General features: G+C 42.9%; 1 protein-coding gene across 1 annotated transcript; it reads left to right on the forward strand.

Moving 5' to 3' along the window:
• The first annotated feature begins 1,918 nt into the window (after positions 1 to 1,918).
• Positions 1,919 to 17,463, forward strand: LOC124003405 (stathmin-3-like). The gene is made up of 5 exons (XM_046311640.1): positions 1,919 to 2,111; positions 13,740 to 13,835; positions 14,231 to 14,406; positions 14,578 to 14,769; positions 15,412 to 17,463. The coding sequence occupies exons 1-5, from the start codon at positions 2,093 to 2,095 to the stop codon at positions 15,469 to 15,471; spliced, it is 543 nt and encodes a 180-aa protein (XP_046167596.1). The 5' UTR covers positions 1,919 to 2,092; the 3' UTR covers positions 15,472 to 17,463.
• Positions 17,464 to 19,034: the final 1,571 nt, after the last annotated feature.

Here is a 19,034-nt window from a genome sequence, read left to right on the forward strand (position 1 = left end):
AAGATACCATAATCCAATACCATCTTACATGGGAAATTAATGCTTGCTGTGTCATTTACAATGTTATAATAATTGTAATGCATCTGTGTGTAGCTGGTGTAGATGAGTCAGGCGCAGGACAGCAGATATGAGTAATGTACACAATTTTACTCAACAATAATCACAATACACGTCAAATAACTCAAAGGACACAATGACGGACCGCAATACAATAAACAATCACTCACAAACACACATGGGGGAACGGAGGGTTAAATAATGAACAAATAATTGGGGGATTGAAACCAGGTGTGTAAGACAAGGACAAAACAAATGGAAAATGAAAAGTGGATCGGCGATGGCTAGAAGGCCGGTGACGCCGAACGCCGCCCAAACAAGGAGAGGGACCGACTTCGGTGGAAGTCGTGACAGCAATGAAAAAGTGTGACATTATAAGGTAAGCTATGCTAAGATGGTTTGTTCTTGATCCTATTGTTTCATCATCTTGGTGAACAACAAAAAATGGCCAATTCAAGTTACTCATTACATGTGTCTATCCTTATACAAAGCCAACAGCATGTCATTCTAGTGTATTTGATTAATCAGTTACAGGATATGACCCATCTCTGAGTCATGTCCAATTCTTAACGTCCAGATAACCTCTGACCTCTAGGCCCTACCCTGACCAGACCCTCTTACTGTCAGCATCACGTGTGTCAGGGAGAAGGTGCCATCATCAGGGGAGAGGGGTCCTTCGAGGCAGAACAATTTTTGAGGCTGAATGACAGGATGACCATGGTCACCTCGGGGCAACTGTCCGGCAACAGGCAGTCGAGGACACAGGCGGCATGGCAATGGCCACCGCTGGGATAGGCCTCTGTTTGGATCTGTCTAGATCGGACCATTTATAGTTGAGTGATGTTGGAGTTTCCAAGGATGAGGATGGGTCGCGTCGGGTTGACTCTCCACTCGGGTTTGTAGCATTGACCTAAGCCCTCCCCCTCTCCATTTTATCTTCTGTTGTGGCATATCATACAAAGGGTACACTCTTCTCTGAACCAAATTTGAAAAAAGTGCTTTTAGATAGAAAATGGACAGAAAATGAAATCAACAATTAAATAACACAGGTGTTACATTATAGGTGGCAGGGAACTGTAGATGTAGAAATTGAACTATAGAAGGCAGAGACAACCAGGGGTTGGAACCAAAATTATTTTCCAGTCGTTATTATCGAAACTCCTATTTATTTACTTCCATTCCCACATAATAAAGTTCTGAACTGGTTCGAACCCCAAAATAGTAACGGTTCATATAGTTCCTTTCATACATTTTTAGCTTGTGAAATCAACATGGATTTTACATTTAGCTCATAAATTAGCTCCACCAATGAATGTGGATAGAGCAGCTTGCTATGGCACAGGTATGCTAGTTGTTTACATGTTTGATGGACAGATAAGTGCTGGTGTGAGAAGCGATTGAAATCTCACAGGGGGTGAGAGAGCCAGAGATAGGGATGCTCATGGAGGAGGCTTGGTTTGCAGCGCTGAGCATTATGACGTGTTTAGGCTATTACTAGCACATCCTCTTTTGAGGATGCACATCAGATCCTAAGATGTTCGACATAATGCTACATTTTAAGAATAAAACATATTAAAGCAACCTATTTAGTGCTTTAGCGAGGGGTACTGTAGTACGTGTGCCTGCCCTTGTGTGTGAAAGAGAGAGAGGTGTGTGTGTGTGTGTGTGTGTGTGTGTGTGTGTGTGTGTGTGTGTGTGTGTGTGTGTGTGTGTGTGTGTGTGTGTGTGTGTGTGTGTGTGTGTGTGTGTGTGTGTGTGTGTGTGTGTGTGTGTGTGTGTGTGTGTGTGTGTGTGTGTGAATAGGCCTCTCTCTCCCCTCCACCCTTCCCCCTCTCCTTGTCTCTGGCAGGTTGCAGCAGCCCCTATCGAGGCGAGCCGGCTGGTCATTGTCCACGCAACACCGCAGAGAGGCTTGTGCATTGCACCACTTGGAGACAGATATACACACAGAGCCATCTCTCTCCTCCTCCTCTCTCACATTCTTGCCTCTCCTCCATCCGGCAGCATCCTACTCTCGCCTCCACCTCCAGCAACCATGGCCAGCACCGTATCAGGTAAAACATCCAACATTTTGTTAGCAACTATGTGTTATAAAATGGGTGTGGACATGTATTTATCAGATGAAATCCTTCTGTTGTATGATTTTAGACAGAATATCGAGATGTTATTGAAGATGCGTTGCTGGGTGGGGAGCGTTTTGATATGAACTGAGATGTGTTGCTCATATAGGTGGTTTATTTTCCATGTAAAATAGATCTCTGAGAGCATCATTTATTTGACCTAATGTCTGGCCACATCAAATTTGTCCATTTATGAATGGAAGAGGATCTAGGAATCACATTTGTTTCATTTGAATGCTTATAAAGGTCATATGTAGAAACTGAGTGTTGCATTTGTTATGTCTGTCTAAAATGACCAACCATGCTGTGTATCATGTTCCTAAAGAACTGGATTATTTTATGGGATCAGATCATTTCCATTGCTGATTGGAGATCTCAGGGATTTTCCTCAGTCGTGCCAAGAGCTGCGATCTTAAATGGCACATTATTCCCTATATAATGGACTATCTTTGACCAGGGCCCATAGGGATCTAGTGCACAATATAGGGAATAAGGTGCATTTTGTGACACAACCAAGGTGTGACTGCTGATAAAATGGCTGCTTGATGATGCAGAACTGAAGCAATAAAAAGGGCTTGGGCTCATTGGGCTTGCAATGCGGGAAGCTATAGGTCCCATACAGTTTATTCCATATTAATCACCAAGGGTTTAAACCTCTGACAAACCTATGATACATTACAGTATTTGATACAATATATTGTATAGAATGTATCACAATATGACTCAATAAAATATGATACAGGACAGTATAACAGCTCCACCCTTTAGGCCTGCTTATTTGATTCTAGAACAGTTCAGAGATCACCGACAGCTATAGGATCTTGTCAGCATCATCAGCCACGCAGCCAGCTAAAAGGCAGGCAGTTTGAGATGAACATCAATACTCATTTCACATCTTTTCCATCAAAGAATAACTGTTCTTAGCGCAGGTATTACTGTTTGACTATATATGCAGCATGGAATAAGTATTCAACGTGTTATGGTGCTATAGATTGTCAGCCTGTTGTGTCATATCAAAAGCTAAGCGCCATAACAAACTCTACAGTTACTGCAGTGTCAAAATAATGTGTAAAGAATTAGTAGCATACATAAGATTATCCTGTCAGTTAATCCTTTCTTTTGTGGAGGTGAACTGTAGATGTCTCTGAAGAGCTGATCTTCAGTAGGGAGGAGCTAATCCAATCTTAAACCCCCTCTACATCAGTGACCTTTTATCCAACCCCATGGTACATTTATTTTTAAGTGCGGTACACCAGACTTAACATGTTTGACATTAGAGAATTTTCCAATAAAGAAAATCCTCTCAGTTCTATTAGATAGATAGCTCGGAATCCACAATATGGCAAAGGTTGAAAAGCCATAACACATACGTTCGCAACAGCCTGTTATGGTCAATAATATCAAAGGCTGCACTGAAATCTATCATTACAGCTCACACAATCTTCTTATTATCAATTTCATTCAACCAATTATCAGTCATTTGTGTCAGTGCAGTACATGTGTGCCCTTCTCTATAAGAATGTTGAAAGTCTATTGATAATTTGTTTGCAGAGAAATTGCATGGTATTTGGTCAAACACATTTTTTCCCAACGGTTTGCTAAGAGCTGGCAGCAAGCTAAAAGCTCTGCTGTTAGAACCAGTAAAGGCCACTTTACCACTCTTATGTGGTGGAATGACTTTGGCTCCCCTCCAGGCCTGAGGAGAAAGACTTCCCTCTAGGCTCAGATTAAAGATATACAGATAGGAGTGGCTGTAGAATCAGCTACCATCCTTAGTAGCTTTCCATTTAAGTTGTCAAATGTAATATCTTATGTTTCACCGAGTCGTGGCTGAATGACGACATGAATAACATACACTCTAACGGCATGATAGAACAGCAGCTTCTGGTAAGACAAGGGGTGAAGGTCTCTGTATATTTGTAAGGAACAGCTAGTGCACAATATCTAAGGAAGTCACGAGGTTTTCCTCGCCTGAGGTAGAGGAACTCATGATAAGCTGTAGACCACACTATCTACCTAGACTGATTTCATCTGTATTTCTCGTAGCTGTCTACATACCACCACAGACTGATGCTGGCACTAAGACCGCAGGAAAACGCTTACCCAGAGGCGGTGCTCCTAGTGGCCGGGGACTTTAATGCAGGGAAGCTTAAATCCGTCTAACCAAATTTCTATCAGCATGTTAAATGTGCAACCAGAGAGAAAAACAACTCTTAGCCACCTTTACTCCACACACAGAGACACATACAAAGCTCTCCCTCGCCCTCCATTTGGCAAAACTGACCATAATTCTATTCTACTTACAAGCAAAAATTAAAGCAGGAAGCACCAGTGTCTCGGTCAATAAAAAAGTGGTCAGATGAAGTAGATGCTAAACTACAGGACTGTTTTGCTAGCACAGATTGGAATATGTTCCGTGATTCTTCCGATGACATTGAGGAATACACCACATCAGTCATTGGCTTCATAAATAAGTGCATCAATGATGTCGCCCACACAGTAACTGTACGTACATACCCCAACCAGAAGCCATGGATTATCGGCAACATCCGCATTGAGCTAAAGAGTGAGCTGCAGCTTTCAAGGAACAGGACTCTAATCCGGAAGCTTATAAGAAATCCAGCTATGCCCTCTGACGAACCATCAAACAGGCAAAGCATCAATACGGGACTAAGATCGAATCAAACTACACCGGCTCCGACGCTCGTTGGATGTGGCATGGCTTGCAAACTATTACAGACTACAAAGGGAAGCACAGCCGAGAGCTGCCTAGTGACACGAGCCTACCAGACAAGCTAAATAACGTATATGTTCTGTTTAGAGGCAAGTGACACTGAAACATGCATGCATCAGCTGTTCCGGACGACTGTGTGATCACACTCTCCTCAGCCGATGTGAATAAGACCTTTAAACAACAGGACTGATAACCAGGACGTGTACTCTGAGCACGTTTTCAACTTCTCCCTGTCGTGCTCAGTCCGCTCCTGTACTCCCTGTTCACTCATGACTGCACGGCCAGGCACGACTTGCAGATGACACAACAGTGCTAAGCATGATCACCAACAACGACGAGACAGCCTATAGGGAGGAGGTTCACCAACAACGACGAGACAACCAATAGGGAAGAGGTGTTACATCTGCTCCTGCCACGCCCTCCACTTCTCATCCTGGACCACCCTAACCTGCCACCACTCCCCCAGTGCTCTCTCTCTCTCTCCTTCTCTCTCTGTGTGTATGTGATTGTGTGAGTGGAGAAAGGTGTGATGGAAGCAGAGCAGATTCCCACCAGCTGGAACCTGTTCCATAATCAAGAACCCTACAAATACTCAGCCCTGCCACTTCCATGCTGCCAGATTGACTGAGTAGAGGCTGCAGTCTGCTTTTCTAGCTGTTTGTTTCTGCAAAAATGTAGTTATCCTGTTGTGTCTGTTTTCCCAAGCCTCACGCTGCTTTTTCTCTCTGCTACAGTCTCGTCTGCTCTAACTCTAGTACCTGTCTCCAGTCCCTCGTGTCCTCAGTCCTGCTTCTCTGCCCTGGATCCCCGCTCTACTGCTTCATTGGATTCCGCTCCAGACCTGCTTACCCGGTTCCTAATCTCCTTAACCCCAACCTCAGCCTAAATCCGGATTCCATACTACCCGCCCGAAATTCCCCTAGACTGCACCCATCTTCCGCTTTTCAATAAATACATTGGTTACCCATTCTTGTCTCCTCGTCTGAGTCTGCATTTGGGTTCACCTGCACCACCCGCATAACAGGGGGTCAGAGACCTGACCGCGTGGTGCAAGGACAACAACCTCTCCCTCAATGTAATCAAGACAAAGGAGATGATTGTGGACTACAACAAGCTAACATGGTCCAAGCACACCAAGACAGTAGTGAAGAGGGCAAGACAAAACCAATTCCCCCTCAGGAGACTGAAGAAATTTGGCATGGGTCATCAGATCCTCAAAAGGTTCTACAGCTGCACCATCAAGGGCATCTTGACTGGTTGCATCACTGCCTGGTATGGCAACTGCTCGGCCTCCGACTGCAAGGCACTACAGAGGGTGGTGCATACAGCCCAGTACTTCACCGGAGCCAAGCTTCCTGCCATCCAGGACCTCTATAACAGCCATTGTCAGAGTAAGGCCCTAAAAATGGTTAAAGACTCCAGTCACCCAAGTCATAGACTGTTCTCTCTGCTACCACACGGCAAGCGGTACCAGAGCGCCAAGTCTAGGTCCAAGAGGTTTCTAAACAGCTAAACAGGCTCCTGAACATCTAGTCAAATGGCTACCCAGACTATTTGCATTGCCCCACTTCCTCTTCTACGCTGGTGCTACTGTCTATTATTATCTATGCATAGTAACTTTAATAATTCTACCTACATGTGCATATTACCTCAATTACCTTGACTAACCGTTGCCCCCGCACATTGACTAACCGGTACCCCCTGTATATATACAGTTGAAGTCAGAAGTTTACATACACTTAGCTTGGAGTCATTAAAACTTGTTTTTCAACCACTCCACATATATTTTATTAAAAAACTATAGTTTTGGCATGTCGGTTAGGACATCTACTTTGTGCATGACACGTGTAATTTTTCAAACAATTGTTTACAGACAGATTATTTCACCATGAATGAACTGTATCACAATTCCTGTGGGTCAGAAGTTTACAAACATTAACTTGAATGTGACTTTAAACAGCTTGGGAAATTCCAGAAAATGATGGCTTTAGAAGCTGTTCTGTCTCCTATAGATGAACATACTTTGGTGTGAAAAGTGCAAATCAATACCAAATCAATACCAGAACAACAGCAAAGGACCTTGTGACCTTGTGAAGAAACAGGTACAAAAGTATCTATATCCACAGTAAAACTAGTCCTATATAAACATAACCTAAAAGGCCGCTCATCAAGGAAGAAGCCACTGCTCCAAATCCGCCATAAAAAAGACAGACTACGGTTTGCAACTGCACATGGGGACAAAGATCGTACTTTTTTGGAGAAATGTCCTCTGGTCTGATGAAACAAAAATAAAACTGTTTGGCCATAGTGACCATCGTTATGTTTGGAGGAAAAAGGGGAGGCTTGCCAGCCGAAGAACACCATCCCATCCTTGAAACACGGGGGTGGCAGCATCATGTTGTGGGGGTGCTTTGCTGCAGGAGAGATTGGTGCACTTCACAAAATAGATGGGGTCATGAGGGAGGAAATGTCTGTGGATATATTGAAGCAACATCTCAAGACATCAGTCAGGAAGTTAAAGCTTGGTTGCAAATGGGTCTTCCAAATGGACGATGACCCCATGCATACTTCCAAAGTTGTGGAAAAATGGCTTAAGGACAATAAAGTCAAGGTATTGGAGTGGCCATCACAAAGCCCTGACCTCAATCCTATAGAAAATGTGTTGGCAGAACTGAAAAAGCGTGTGCAAGCAAGGAGGCCTACAAACCTGACTCAGTTACACCAGTTCTGTCAAGACGAATGGGCCAAAATTCACCCCTTATTGTGGGAAGCTTGTGAAATGCTATCTGAAACATTTGACCGAAGTTAAACAATTTAAAGGCAATACTACCAAATACTAATTGAGTGTATGTAAACTTCTGACCCACTGGGAATGTGATGAAAGAAATAAAAGCTGAAATAAATCATTCTCTCTACTGTTATTCTGACATTTCACATTCTTAAAATAAAGTGGTGATCCTAACTGATCTAAAACAGGGAATTTTTACTAGGAATAAATGTCAGGACCTCTACACCAGGATGTGTCAGAGTAAGGCCCTAAAAATTGTCAAAGACCCCAGCCACCCCAGTCATAGACTGTTCTCTCTACTACCGCATGGCAAGCGGTACCGGAGTGCCAAGTCTAGGAATAAAAGGCTTCTCAACAGTTTTTACCCCCAAGCCATAAGACTCCTGAACATGTAATCAAATGGCTGCCCGGACTATTTGCATTGTGTGCCCCCCCCCCACCCAACCCCTCTTTTACGCTGCTGCTACTCTCTGTTTATCAAATATGCATAGTGACTTTAACTATACATTCATGTACATACTACTTCATTTGGCCCGACCAACCAGTGCCCCCGCACGTTGACGAACCGGGCCATCTGCAGTGTGTCCCGCCACATACCACCCACCAACCCCTCTTTTACGCTACTGCTACTCTCTGTTTATCATATGTGCAGTCACTTTAAACATATCTACATGTACATACTACCTCAATCAGCCCGACTGACCGGTGCCTGTATAAAGTCTCACTAATGTTATTTTTCACTGTCTTTTTACTGTTGTTTTAATTTCTTTACCTACCTATTGTTCACCTAATACCTTTTTTGCACTGTTGGTTAGAGTCTGTAAGTAAGCATTTCACTCTAAGGTCTACACCTGTTGTATTCGGCGCACGTGACAAATACACTTTGATTTGATTCATCTTTGCGAAACTGTTTCAGTTCTTCAATATTCTTAAGATGTCTGGTGTGAGCCTCTCTCGAGGTCATGCCACAGCATTTTAAATCAGGTTGAGGTCAGGACTCTGACTGGGCCACTCCAGAAGGCGTATTTTCTTCTGTTGAAGCCATTCTGTTGTTGATTTACTTCTGTGTTTTGGGTCATTGTCCTGTTGCATCCCCCAACTTCTGTTGAGCTTCAATTGGCAGACAGCCTTACATTCTCCTGCAAAATGTCTTGATAAACTTGGGAATTCATTTTTCCGTCAATAATAGCAAGCTGTCCAGACCCTGAGGCAGCAAAGCAGCCCCAAACCATGATGCTCCCTCCACCATACTTTACAGTTGGGAAAGGTTTTTGATGTTGGTGTACTGTGTCTTTTTTCCTCCACAAATAGTATTGTGTGCTCCTTCCAAACAACTCAACTTTAGTTTAATCTGTCCACGGAATATTTTGCCGGAAGCGCTGTGGAACATCCAGGTGCTTTTTGGACAGCAGTGGCTTCTTCCGTGGTGTCCTCCCATGAACACCATTCTTGTTTAGTGTTTAACATATCGTGGACTCGTCAACAGAGATGTTAGCATGTTCCAGAGATTTATGTAAGTCTTTAGCTGACACTAGGATTCTTCTTAACCTCATTGAGCATTCTGTACTGTGCACTTGCAGTCATCTTTGCAGGACGGCCACTCATAGGGAGAGTAGCAACAGTGCTGAAATTTCTCCATTTATAGACAATTTGTCTTTCTGTGGACTGATGAACATCAAGACTTTTAGAGATACATTTGTAACCCTTTCCAGCTTAAAGCAAGTCAATAATTCTTCATCTTAGGTCTTCTGAGATCTCTTTCGTTCGAGGCATGGTTCACATCAGACAATGCTTCTTGTGAATAGTAAACTCAAATTTTGTGTTTTTTTATAGGACAAGGCAGCTCTAACCAACATCTCTAATCTTGTCTGTTGCATTTGGGGTAAACTTTAAACATTGAGATATTAAAGAGATGATAGTATATAAAGGAGTGAGAAGTTAATGGTTCTCTGTAGCAAGACAACTAAGCTTGGAATGTGCTGAGTGCAGGGAAAACAATTGCATGTGACAGTACTGATAAGGGGAGAAACTGTTGAAGGCTCATATCACCTAGTTCCCTGCTTAGCAAGAAGGATGCAATGTTTAGAGATAAGGAGGAGACTTACCACCATGAGGGAAGCCATTTTCTTTGCTGTTACGACCCTTTGGGAAGAATTAAACTTGGTTAAGCTTCTCTAGTGTCTGTGAGTTATTTACTCTGTAAAATAAGAACCTAACATGTCTCATTGATTGGACTCCAGGTTGGCTGACTCCTGACTCCAATTAGCCTTTGGAAAAGGCATTAACCTTGGGGTTCACATACTTTTTCCAACCTACACTGGGAATGTTTAAGTGATGTATTCAATATAGACAAGAAAAATACAATATTTTGTGTTTCTAGTTTAAGCACACTGTGTTCATCTATTGTTGTGATTTAAGATGAAGAGCAGATCAAACATGTCTGACTAATTTATGCAGAAATCCAGGTAATTGCAAAGGGTTCACATACTTTTTCTTTCCACTGTAGAACATAGCCGCAGGGTGTTCTGGTTATGCCTGCTGTTTCAGACATGGCTCCCTGGCTCTAGCTGACAGAAGACTCATTCTCTGCCAAGCAGACAGCGATATCACCTTGGCAACACACAGTTTCTAGGAGCAATCGACTCACACAGACACACACCAGCTACCCTCCCACCCTCTCTCTGTCTCTCCCACTCCATGCACACATGCAAGCACACTCACTGACACCCACAGACACACACAAACACTGTAGGCCATTCATTCCACTACACACAGAGCGTGCACGCTAGGACACAATCCCTTCATTGTGGTGCTTGACTAAGTTGGTTGTCGCTTTGGCATCGTGCCAACTTCTAAATGTATAATCTTTGTCTAAAATCGGCCCACCAGGCCATTATTTTATATAGTGTGCACTCACATGCAAACACACACACACAAATAAACAAACCTTCCGTCCCTGAGCTGCTCAACTGAGTAGCCCTGCTGCAGTGGGTGGAGAGAAGGGGAGGGTTGGGTCTGCACTCAGTCTGACCCACGAACTGTGTCGCCAGGGAAACAGTGCCTGTATTTGCGATTGTCTGATTACACCGGTATCTATTAAATTACCTGTGTCTGGGAGAATTTATGAACATGCTGTGGGTAGATATTTCCAGTAGTCACAGATCTTGGATCAGTGTACCCAAATCCTAACACACTACTTCATTGGATTCCGCTCCAGACCTGCTTACCCAGTTCCTAATCTTCTTGCCCACAGCCTCAGCCTTCGTCCAGATTCCATACTACCCGCCCGAGATCCCCTGGACTGCACCTCATCTCCTCTCCCGCTTTTCAATAAATACATTGGTTAGCTATCCTTGTCTCCTCGTCTGAGTCTACATTTGGGTTCACCTGCACCGCCCCACGTAACAGGAGGTCCGAGACCTGACCGCGTGGTGCAAGGACAACAACCTCTTGATCAAGACAAAGGAGATGATTGTGGACTACAAGAAAAGGAGGACTGAGCACACCGCAATTTCCCTCGACGGGGCTGCCGTGGAGCAGGTTGAGAGCTACAAGTTCCTTGTCGTCCACATCAACAACAAACTAACATGGCCCAAGCACACCAAGCCAGTCGTGAAGAGGGCACGACAAAACCTATTACCCCTCAGGAGACTGAAGAGATTTGGCATGGGTCCTCAGATCCTCAAAAGATTTTACAGCTGTACCATCGAGAGTATCCTGACAGGTTGCATCACTGCCTGGTATGGCATCTGCTCGTGCTCTGAGTCTTTGACCTACAAATGGTCAAAGACTCCAGCCACCCTAGTCATAGACTGGGGCAAGCGGTACCGGAGCGCTAAGTCTAGGTCCAAGAATCTTCTAAACAGCTTTTACCCCCAAGCCATAAGCCTCCTGAACATCTAATCAAATGGCTACCCAGACTATTTGCATTGCTCCCTCCCTCTTCTACGCTTCTACTCTCTGTTATTATCTATGCATAGTCACTTTAATAACTCTACCTACATGTACATATTAACACCTGTATATATAGCCTCGCTATTGTTATTTTACTGCTGCTCATTAATTATTTGTTACTTTTATTTCTAACTTTTTTTGGGGTGTTTTCTTACAACTGCATTGTTGGTTAAGGGCTTGTAAGTAAGCATTTCACTGTAAGGTCTACATCTGTTGTATTCGGTGCATGTGACACTTTTGATTTTATTTTATAACCTGCCTAAGTTTGCCCACTTTGCTGATTAAGTAATCATTCAAATAATTAGCAACATCAAATGTTTTTGTGATGAATAAGCCATCTGATTCGATGAAAGGTGGCGTTGAATTTGCATTTCAGCCCATCATTTCATTTAAAGTACTCCAAAGATCATTCCCCCCCCATCTCTTTAAACCATAGAGTTTTTAAATTCCACATCAATCCATGGAGCCTTAACTGTTTTATAACAGCCAGTTTCTTAACAGGTGCACGTTTGTCAATAATCGAAAGAAGCAATTTCATAAAAATCACTACAGAACTAAATCAAGTATATACACTACCGTTCAAAAGTTTAGGGTCACTTAGAAATGTCCTTGTTTTTGAAAGAAAAGCACATTTTTCATCCATTAAAATAACATCAAATTGATCGGAAATGCAGTGTAGGCACTGTTAATGAATGTAAATGACTATTGTAGCTGGAAACGGCTGATTTTTTGACGGAATATCGACATAGGCGTTTCAGCACACGGCCCCTCGTTACACGTCAGTGAAGATCTCTCTTTATTTTATAAGGACACAGAACGTCATTTCTAGGAAGGAGTTCAAACCCCTGTTGACAAAGATCTTGTGACACTGAAAGATGCTGCTAAAGAGAGGAATGAACTTGATGAACTCAGCCAAGTCAGTCGTGTTGAAGCCATCCTTGCTACTGGCATGTGTGTTGCCGTGCAGGCCCTGCCGCAGCATTTTTTTGTGAGCTGTCTCCTCACAAGTGTTGGTTCACAGTGCACAATCCCAACCGAACCTGAAAGTGGTAGCTCTGTGACGTGTCGAATCATTATCACTGACGCTACGTAAATATTACATGAGCCAAAGCACAGTGAGGAGTCAAGAGGAAGGAGGTTTGCCGCATGCAATTGCAACTTTAATGTCATCCAACTTCTAGCCATTGTGCCTGTTTCTGCCTCGGACAACTCCTTCATTGCTGCCCAAACATGATTTGCATAAAAACAAAAGGCAGTTGGCTAAAACTGGAACAGGAACAACTTCCACTGTGTTCATTGTTGGCTTAGTTGAAAATCTTTTTTTCAGTATTAACCAGTTCCGTTTTTACTCAACCGTCAGCGAGGGTTCAATACCGGTGACCGGTAGAAAATAGTCAAAATAAAGTAAAACCATTGAATGAGTAGGTCTGTCCAAACGTTTTACTATTTTCTACATTGAAGAATAATATATATGTATGTACATATATTAATATATATTGTATATAAAAAAGTGTATATATATTTTTTTCCTGCCTCTGGGGCCCATGGGCCTGGCCCCAGGGGGCTTCACCCCCGGTAAACCCCTACGCTTAATCCGGCCATGCCGTCATATTGAACCCTAACACATACACATACACACTCTCGGACACACACTTATCTACAACACACACCGTACAGTGCCCGTGGATAAGCTACAGTATGGACATGTAATCCACCACATACACACACTGCACAGTCCTAGTGAGTGGGTGAAGTGAAAACCAGAGATAAATGTCTACATATGAATAATTGATCATTCTCTCAATGTTACTGGCGATGGGATTAAACCTCCCAAAATATTCATGCCATTCGCCCTGTCATACAGTCATTTGTTGTGAGCAATATACAATACAACCTGAATTCAACCTTTTCACATTAGACCTTTCGTGCACACATTATCTAATCATATGATGATATCAGCTCTGTTTAGCGAATACAAAATGGCTGTATCATTCACAATAAATGCCAGATGCCAATTTAAAAGTGGATTCAAGGATAACTGTGGATATCTCTTCTCACTCTGTCTTCTCCTCTCCCTCTTTTCCAGCCTACTCGGACAAGATCAAAGAGATGTCCATGCTGTCTCTGATCTGCTCCTGCTTCCACTCACAACCACATCCCAACAGCCTCTACCAATATGGAGGTTAGTGATGAAGAGCTCAATGCGTTTGCCTGTGTCCCATAGAGATCATATAATTATGCTCAGAATGTAATTCTATGGTTTGTCTATCCATCCACCTTTGCTTTTTGTTTCTGTCTGTCTGTCTGTCTGTCTGTCTGTCTGTCTGTCTGTCTGTCTGTCTGTCTGTCTGTCTGTCTGTCTGTCTGTCTGTCTGTCTGTCTGTCTGTCTGTCTGTCTGTCTGTCTGTCTGTCTGTCTGTCTGTCTGTCTGTCTGTCTGTCTGTCTGTCTGTCTGTCTGTCTGTCTGTCTGTCTGTCTGTCTGTCTGTCTGTCTGTCTGTCTGTCTGTCTGTCTGTCTGTCTGTCTGTCTGTCTGTCTGCATAGCCTTACTGCCCTAATACCTGTTGTCCTCCACAGACATGGAGGTGAAGTCCCTAAACAAGCGGGCATCCGGCCAGGCCTTCGAGGTCATCCTGAAGGCCCCCGCTGACCTCTCTCCTGACAGGCCCCAGCCGCTGTTCTCTCCCCCTAAGAAGGACCTCTCTCTGGAGGAGCTCCAGCAGAGGCTAGAGGCTGCAGAGGAGAGGAGGAAGGTAAACAGAGAGCATGACAGAGAATGGGTCTGCAATATCTTTTTCACCCCTCAATTCTAATCATGCTTCCTCTCACTCTCCCCATTCTTTCTCACCATCTATCCCTCTTCCACACTCCCCTTTCTCTGTTTATCCCTCTTTACCCTCTCTCTCACTCTTCTCTCTCTGCAGTCTCAGGAGGCCCTGCTCCTGAAGCAGCTGGCTGAGAAGCGGGAGCATGAGCGAGAGGTGCTCCACAAGGCCCTGGAGGAGAACAACAACTTCAGCAAGATGGCAGAGGAGAAACTCAACTACAAGATGGAGGTCAACAAAGAGAACCGCGAGGCCCACCTGAATGCACTCAAGCAGAGGCTCCGTGAGAAGGTAAATCGCCCACTGACTGTCATTCGAAGCTATGGCCTAGTCTAGAGAAATGAAAGACGTGGAGCATTATGTGGGTACCGAGTAGCGAGTAGAGAATCAAAGGCAGGGTTGGAGGTGCTCTTTGGTTTTAGGGGGCTACTGTAATGGTTAAAACAAGGAGGACCAAGGCCGTAGACATATGCATTGTGAATACCTGTGAGGATGACCTAGCCTGTGTGACAACAGGATGAAACGCAATATAATTAATTTATTAGCCTGAATGCCAGTCTGTAAGTAGATACCATTCTGTAACATCCTTGGCAAGCCAACAATTTAGCATTGCTAAGTGGAGAAACAAATCAGATTTCTTCACTCTTGTTGGATGGCAGTTGAGGTTGAAACATGAAGAATAAAGGAAGGTCTTGGACCATGTCTTGTCCTTCGGAAGAACAATTCTACGAGGTTATGGTTCTATCTATCTGTGCTCATATATCTAGGCTATCTCTCCATCGAATGACATGACAAGCAGAGAGAAACACAAAGCAAAGTCAATTTATGTGTAAGAGGCTACAACATGCAGGGAACAGTGGGAATATCTACATGAACTTATACTGCGGTATCGTATTGCAATTTTTTTCTAACTTTCAGTTTGTTCTATCACAGGAAATCCATGCCGATGAGGTCCGTAGAAACAAGGAACTCCAAGCTGACCTCTCTGGTTGAAGATATTTTCTACGGTTTTGTCAAGAGATTCTCGTCTGGTTTTGGTTGGAAAGAAATGCAACTTTTTTAAATCTCGATGTCTGAAAGTCTCTTGCATTGTTCAATATACACTGGTTTCACAAGCTAATAATTCAACAACAACTTACACCGATTGTTTCTCATCTCTCAATTTATTTATTTTAAATAATATTGATATTGAACACGGGTAGAGCTGAAGTAAGGCCCAAGGTCAAGGGTCAGATTTACTAAACATTTGCACCTTTCTTAATACTGCACCTGTGAGTTCATACAAGGGAACAAAATCAAAACATTTGAAACATTTCTTCTTTATCTTAGGAAACCTATTCCTTCTCTTACCTTTATTTTACATTTAATTTTACATTTAAGTCGTTGTGTTTGGTTCTGTCTGGAAAAATAATCAGTAAAATTTTACACTTGTGCAAATGCTTGGTAAGTCGGGCCCTCTGTGTGTGTCAGACCTAAGAAGCTACTGTTAGATCATAATGATGAATTTCCCTTATTGATCCAAAAATATAGCTCAATAGTTACGCTTAATTCTCATAGGAAGTCATGATTATGCTGCATCTGTACTGTGAGCAAACCTGTTACACATATTGCCAAAATGTCTTTCTCTTGAAAAATGAGCTTGAGGTCTTTACACAATCCCTCCATCTATTGCATAAGGTACTGTATAACAGGGGAGCAGAGCCAAGCTAAATTGATTCAAGTGTTGCTCTTGCTTGGACCATGTGTAAAAGGGGTATCTGATAATATACAATATTCAGCACACTCTATGGGCAAACACTATAACCTGGTCATTCATCATATATAGTCACACCCATTGTCAGTTTGTGCAGCCATCTTCAATCAAGCATGCAACGTCAATCAAGTGACTGTATAAAATGGAGCACAGTCGCATTTAGGCTTCAGTTCAATAAAGTTCAGTATTCAGTTTGCCGTATACGTCAGTAAATGAATAAGGTTACGATACATACGTTTAAACTGCTGTAAGAGTGGGTTCCGGTCTCTTTTAGGTTTAATTTCCTAGCTACTGAAATCTCCCACACAGTCTGTTTATTTCTGAGAATCACTCAATTCTGTTGTCACTTTAGGGGACTACATTTAGTAACAAGATGACTCCTCTACAGAGTGCCATAGTTTGTTTGCAGTGAGATACAGAGCAATGTGACAGAACTGTTTTAATGCAAATTATATGCAAAGTGTTTATTTGATTTTGTTATTGGATTATGATGTGAACGTTGGCATGTAATGTAGAGGCATCAAATGCTGACACAGCACTGAATGTATTGCCAGACACACTTACCCTTCTAGCAGCCTATATCTTAATTTGGTCATCCTGTTGTTGCAGGAATTTTCCTGCTTAGCAGGAAATGCAAACTTGTAGTGTATTTAAGGTTTGAAAAGGCTTCTAAAGTTTGTAATTTCCACTTAAAAATGTCAGACTTGATTTACTCTAATGAGTAAATGTAACAAACCCTACAAAAATGTCCCATTCATTATAATCCACATAATACTTCACAGTTCTTGTTGCTGCAGGATCATTTTCCAACTGTAGCAAACTGGTTCAATTTAAGATCCTACATCTGTAGGCAACTTGTGCCTGGTTTCCCTATAGCAGTGTTATTTGGGATAGGACTGCTCAGCTTCAGTAGGGTTCTGCTAGGACACATTCCTTTCATGCAGGTGCTTGACTTGGTTGGTTGTCGCCATGTATTAAGTAACCTTGACACCGTGCCAACTTCTGTTTTTATTCTCTTTGTCTAAGATGAGTCCACCAGGCCACCATGCTTACACAGTACATACACACACACTGTTGGCCATTCATTTAACTTAGATTCATTGCATACAGTGACTCTGTGTGCATAACTCAATAATATCTCACCTTTAATAAAAGGTTAACTGGCTGCTGTTGCTGGAATATAAAGTCTGATGAACTATAATAAAGTTGGTGATACCTTATTTTGGCATTTACATTTGTGACCCTTATTAATTAACATATTACAATTTTTACAATAACCACGTTTCCATCCAGACTTTTTATGCTAGTAAAGTCCATCTCGGGTTAATGAATGTCATGACAGGCCTGATGGAAACATGACATTTGTTCGTAAACTTTCCAAATGTCGACAAAATAAAATCCACTAGTCAAGGTGGTATCTTTTTGTTTCAATAAAATGTATGATGTGCGAAATGGTGGCAGAAACTCCTTTATGCGCAAATATTTATATAATAATCATCTCGAAATCAACTTGGAGTCACAGAAACAAATCAAATCAAAGTTTATTTGTCACGTGCGCTGAATACAACAGGTGTAGACCTTACAGTGAAATTATTTACAGGCTCTAACCAATAGTGCAAGAAAGGTATTAGGTGAACAATAGGTAGGTAAAGAAATAAAACAACAGTAAAAAGACAGGCTATATACAGAAGCGAGGCTATAAATGTAGTGAGGCTACATACAGACACCGGTTAGTCAGGCTGATTGAGGTAGTATGTAGATATGGTTAAAGTGACTATGCATATATGATGATCAGAGGGAAGCAGTAGTGTAAAAGAGGGGTTGGAGGGTGGTGGGTGGGACACAATGCAGATAGACCGGTTAGCCAATGTGCGGGAGCACTGGTTGGTCAGCCCAATTGAGGTAGTATGTACATGAATGTATAGTTAAAGTGACTATGCATATATGATAAACAGAGAGTAGCAGAAGCTTAAAAAGAGGGGTTGGGGGGGCACACAATGCAAATAGTCTGGGTAGCCATTTGACTAGCCTTAGGACTCCTTCCTAAGGCTTGGGGGTAAAAACAGTTGAGAAAACTGATTTATTCCTGTTTTATTCCTAGACTTGGCACTCCGGTACCGCTTGCCATGCGGTAGTAGAGAGAACAGTCTTTGACTGGGGTGGCTGTGGTCTTTGACAATTTTTAGGGCCTTCCTCTGACACCACCTGGTGTAGAGGTCCTGGATGGCAGACAGCTTAGCCCCAGTGATGTACTGGGCCTTGCTGTCAGAGGCCAAGCAATTGCCGTACCAGGCAGTGATGCAACCAGTCAGGATACTCTCGATATTGCAGCTGTAGAACCTTTTGAGGATCTCAGGACCCATGCCAAATCTTTTTAGTTTCCTGAGGGGGAATAGGCTTTGTCGTGCCCTCTTCACGACTGTCTTGGTCTGTTTGGACCATTCTAGTTTGTTGTTGATGTGGACACCAAGGAACTTGAAGCTCTCAACCTTCTCCACTTTAGCCCCATCAATGAGAATAGGGGCATGCTTGGTCCTCCTTTCCTGTAGTCCACAATAATCTCCTTAGTCTTGGTCACATTGAGGGATAAGTTGTTATTCCTGCACCACCCGGTCAGGTCTCTGACTTCCTCCCAAGAGGCTGTCTCGTCGTTGTCGGTGATCAGGCCTACCACTGTTGTGTCATCTCCAAACTTAATGATGGTGTTGGAGTCATGCCTGGCCATGCAGTCTTGGGTGAACAGAGAGTACAGGAGGGGACTGAGCACGCACCCCTGGGGAGCTCCAGTGTTGAGGATCAGCAT

Source organism: Oncorhynchus gorbuscha, linkage group LG18 (assembly GCF_021184085.1).
Source record: "Oncorhynchus gorbuscha isolate QuinsamMale2020 ecotype Even-year linkage group LG18, OgorEven_v1.0, whole genome shotgun sequence".
NCBI lineage: Eukaryota > Metazoa > Chordata > Actinopteri > Salmoniformes > Salmonidae > Oncorhynchus > Oncorhynchus gorbuscha.

Bases quoted from the DNA above. Each gene is read 5' to 3' on its own strand.
- LOC124003405 (XM_046311640.1), top strand. The intron at 13,836-14,230 runs GTTAGTGATGAA...TGTCCTCCACAG, and splicing joins CAGCCTCTACCAATATGGAG to ACATGGAGGTGAAGTCCCTA. The intron at 14,407-14,577 runs GTAAACAGAGAG...CTCTCTCTGCAG, and splicing joins CTGCAGAGGAGAGGAGGAAG to TCTCAGGAGGCCCTGCTCCT.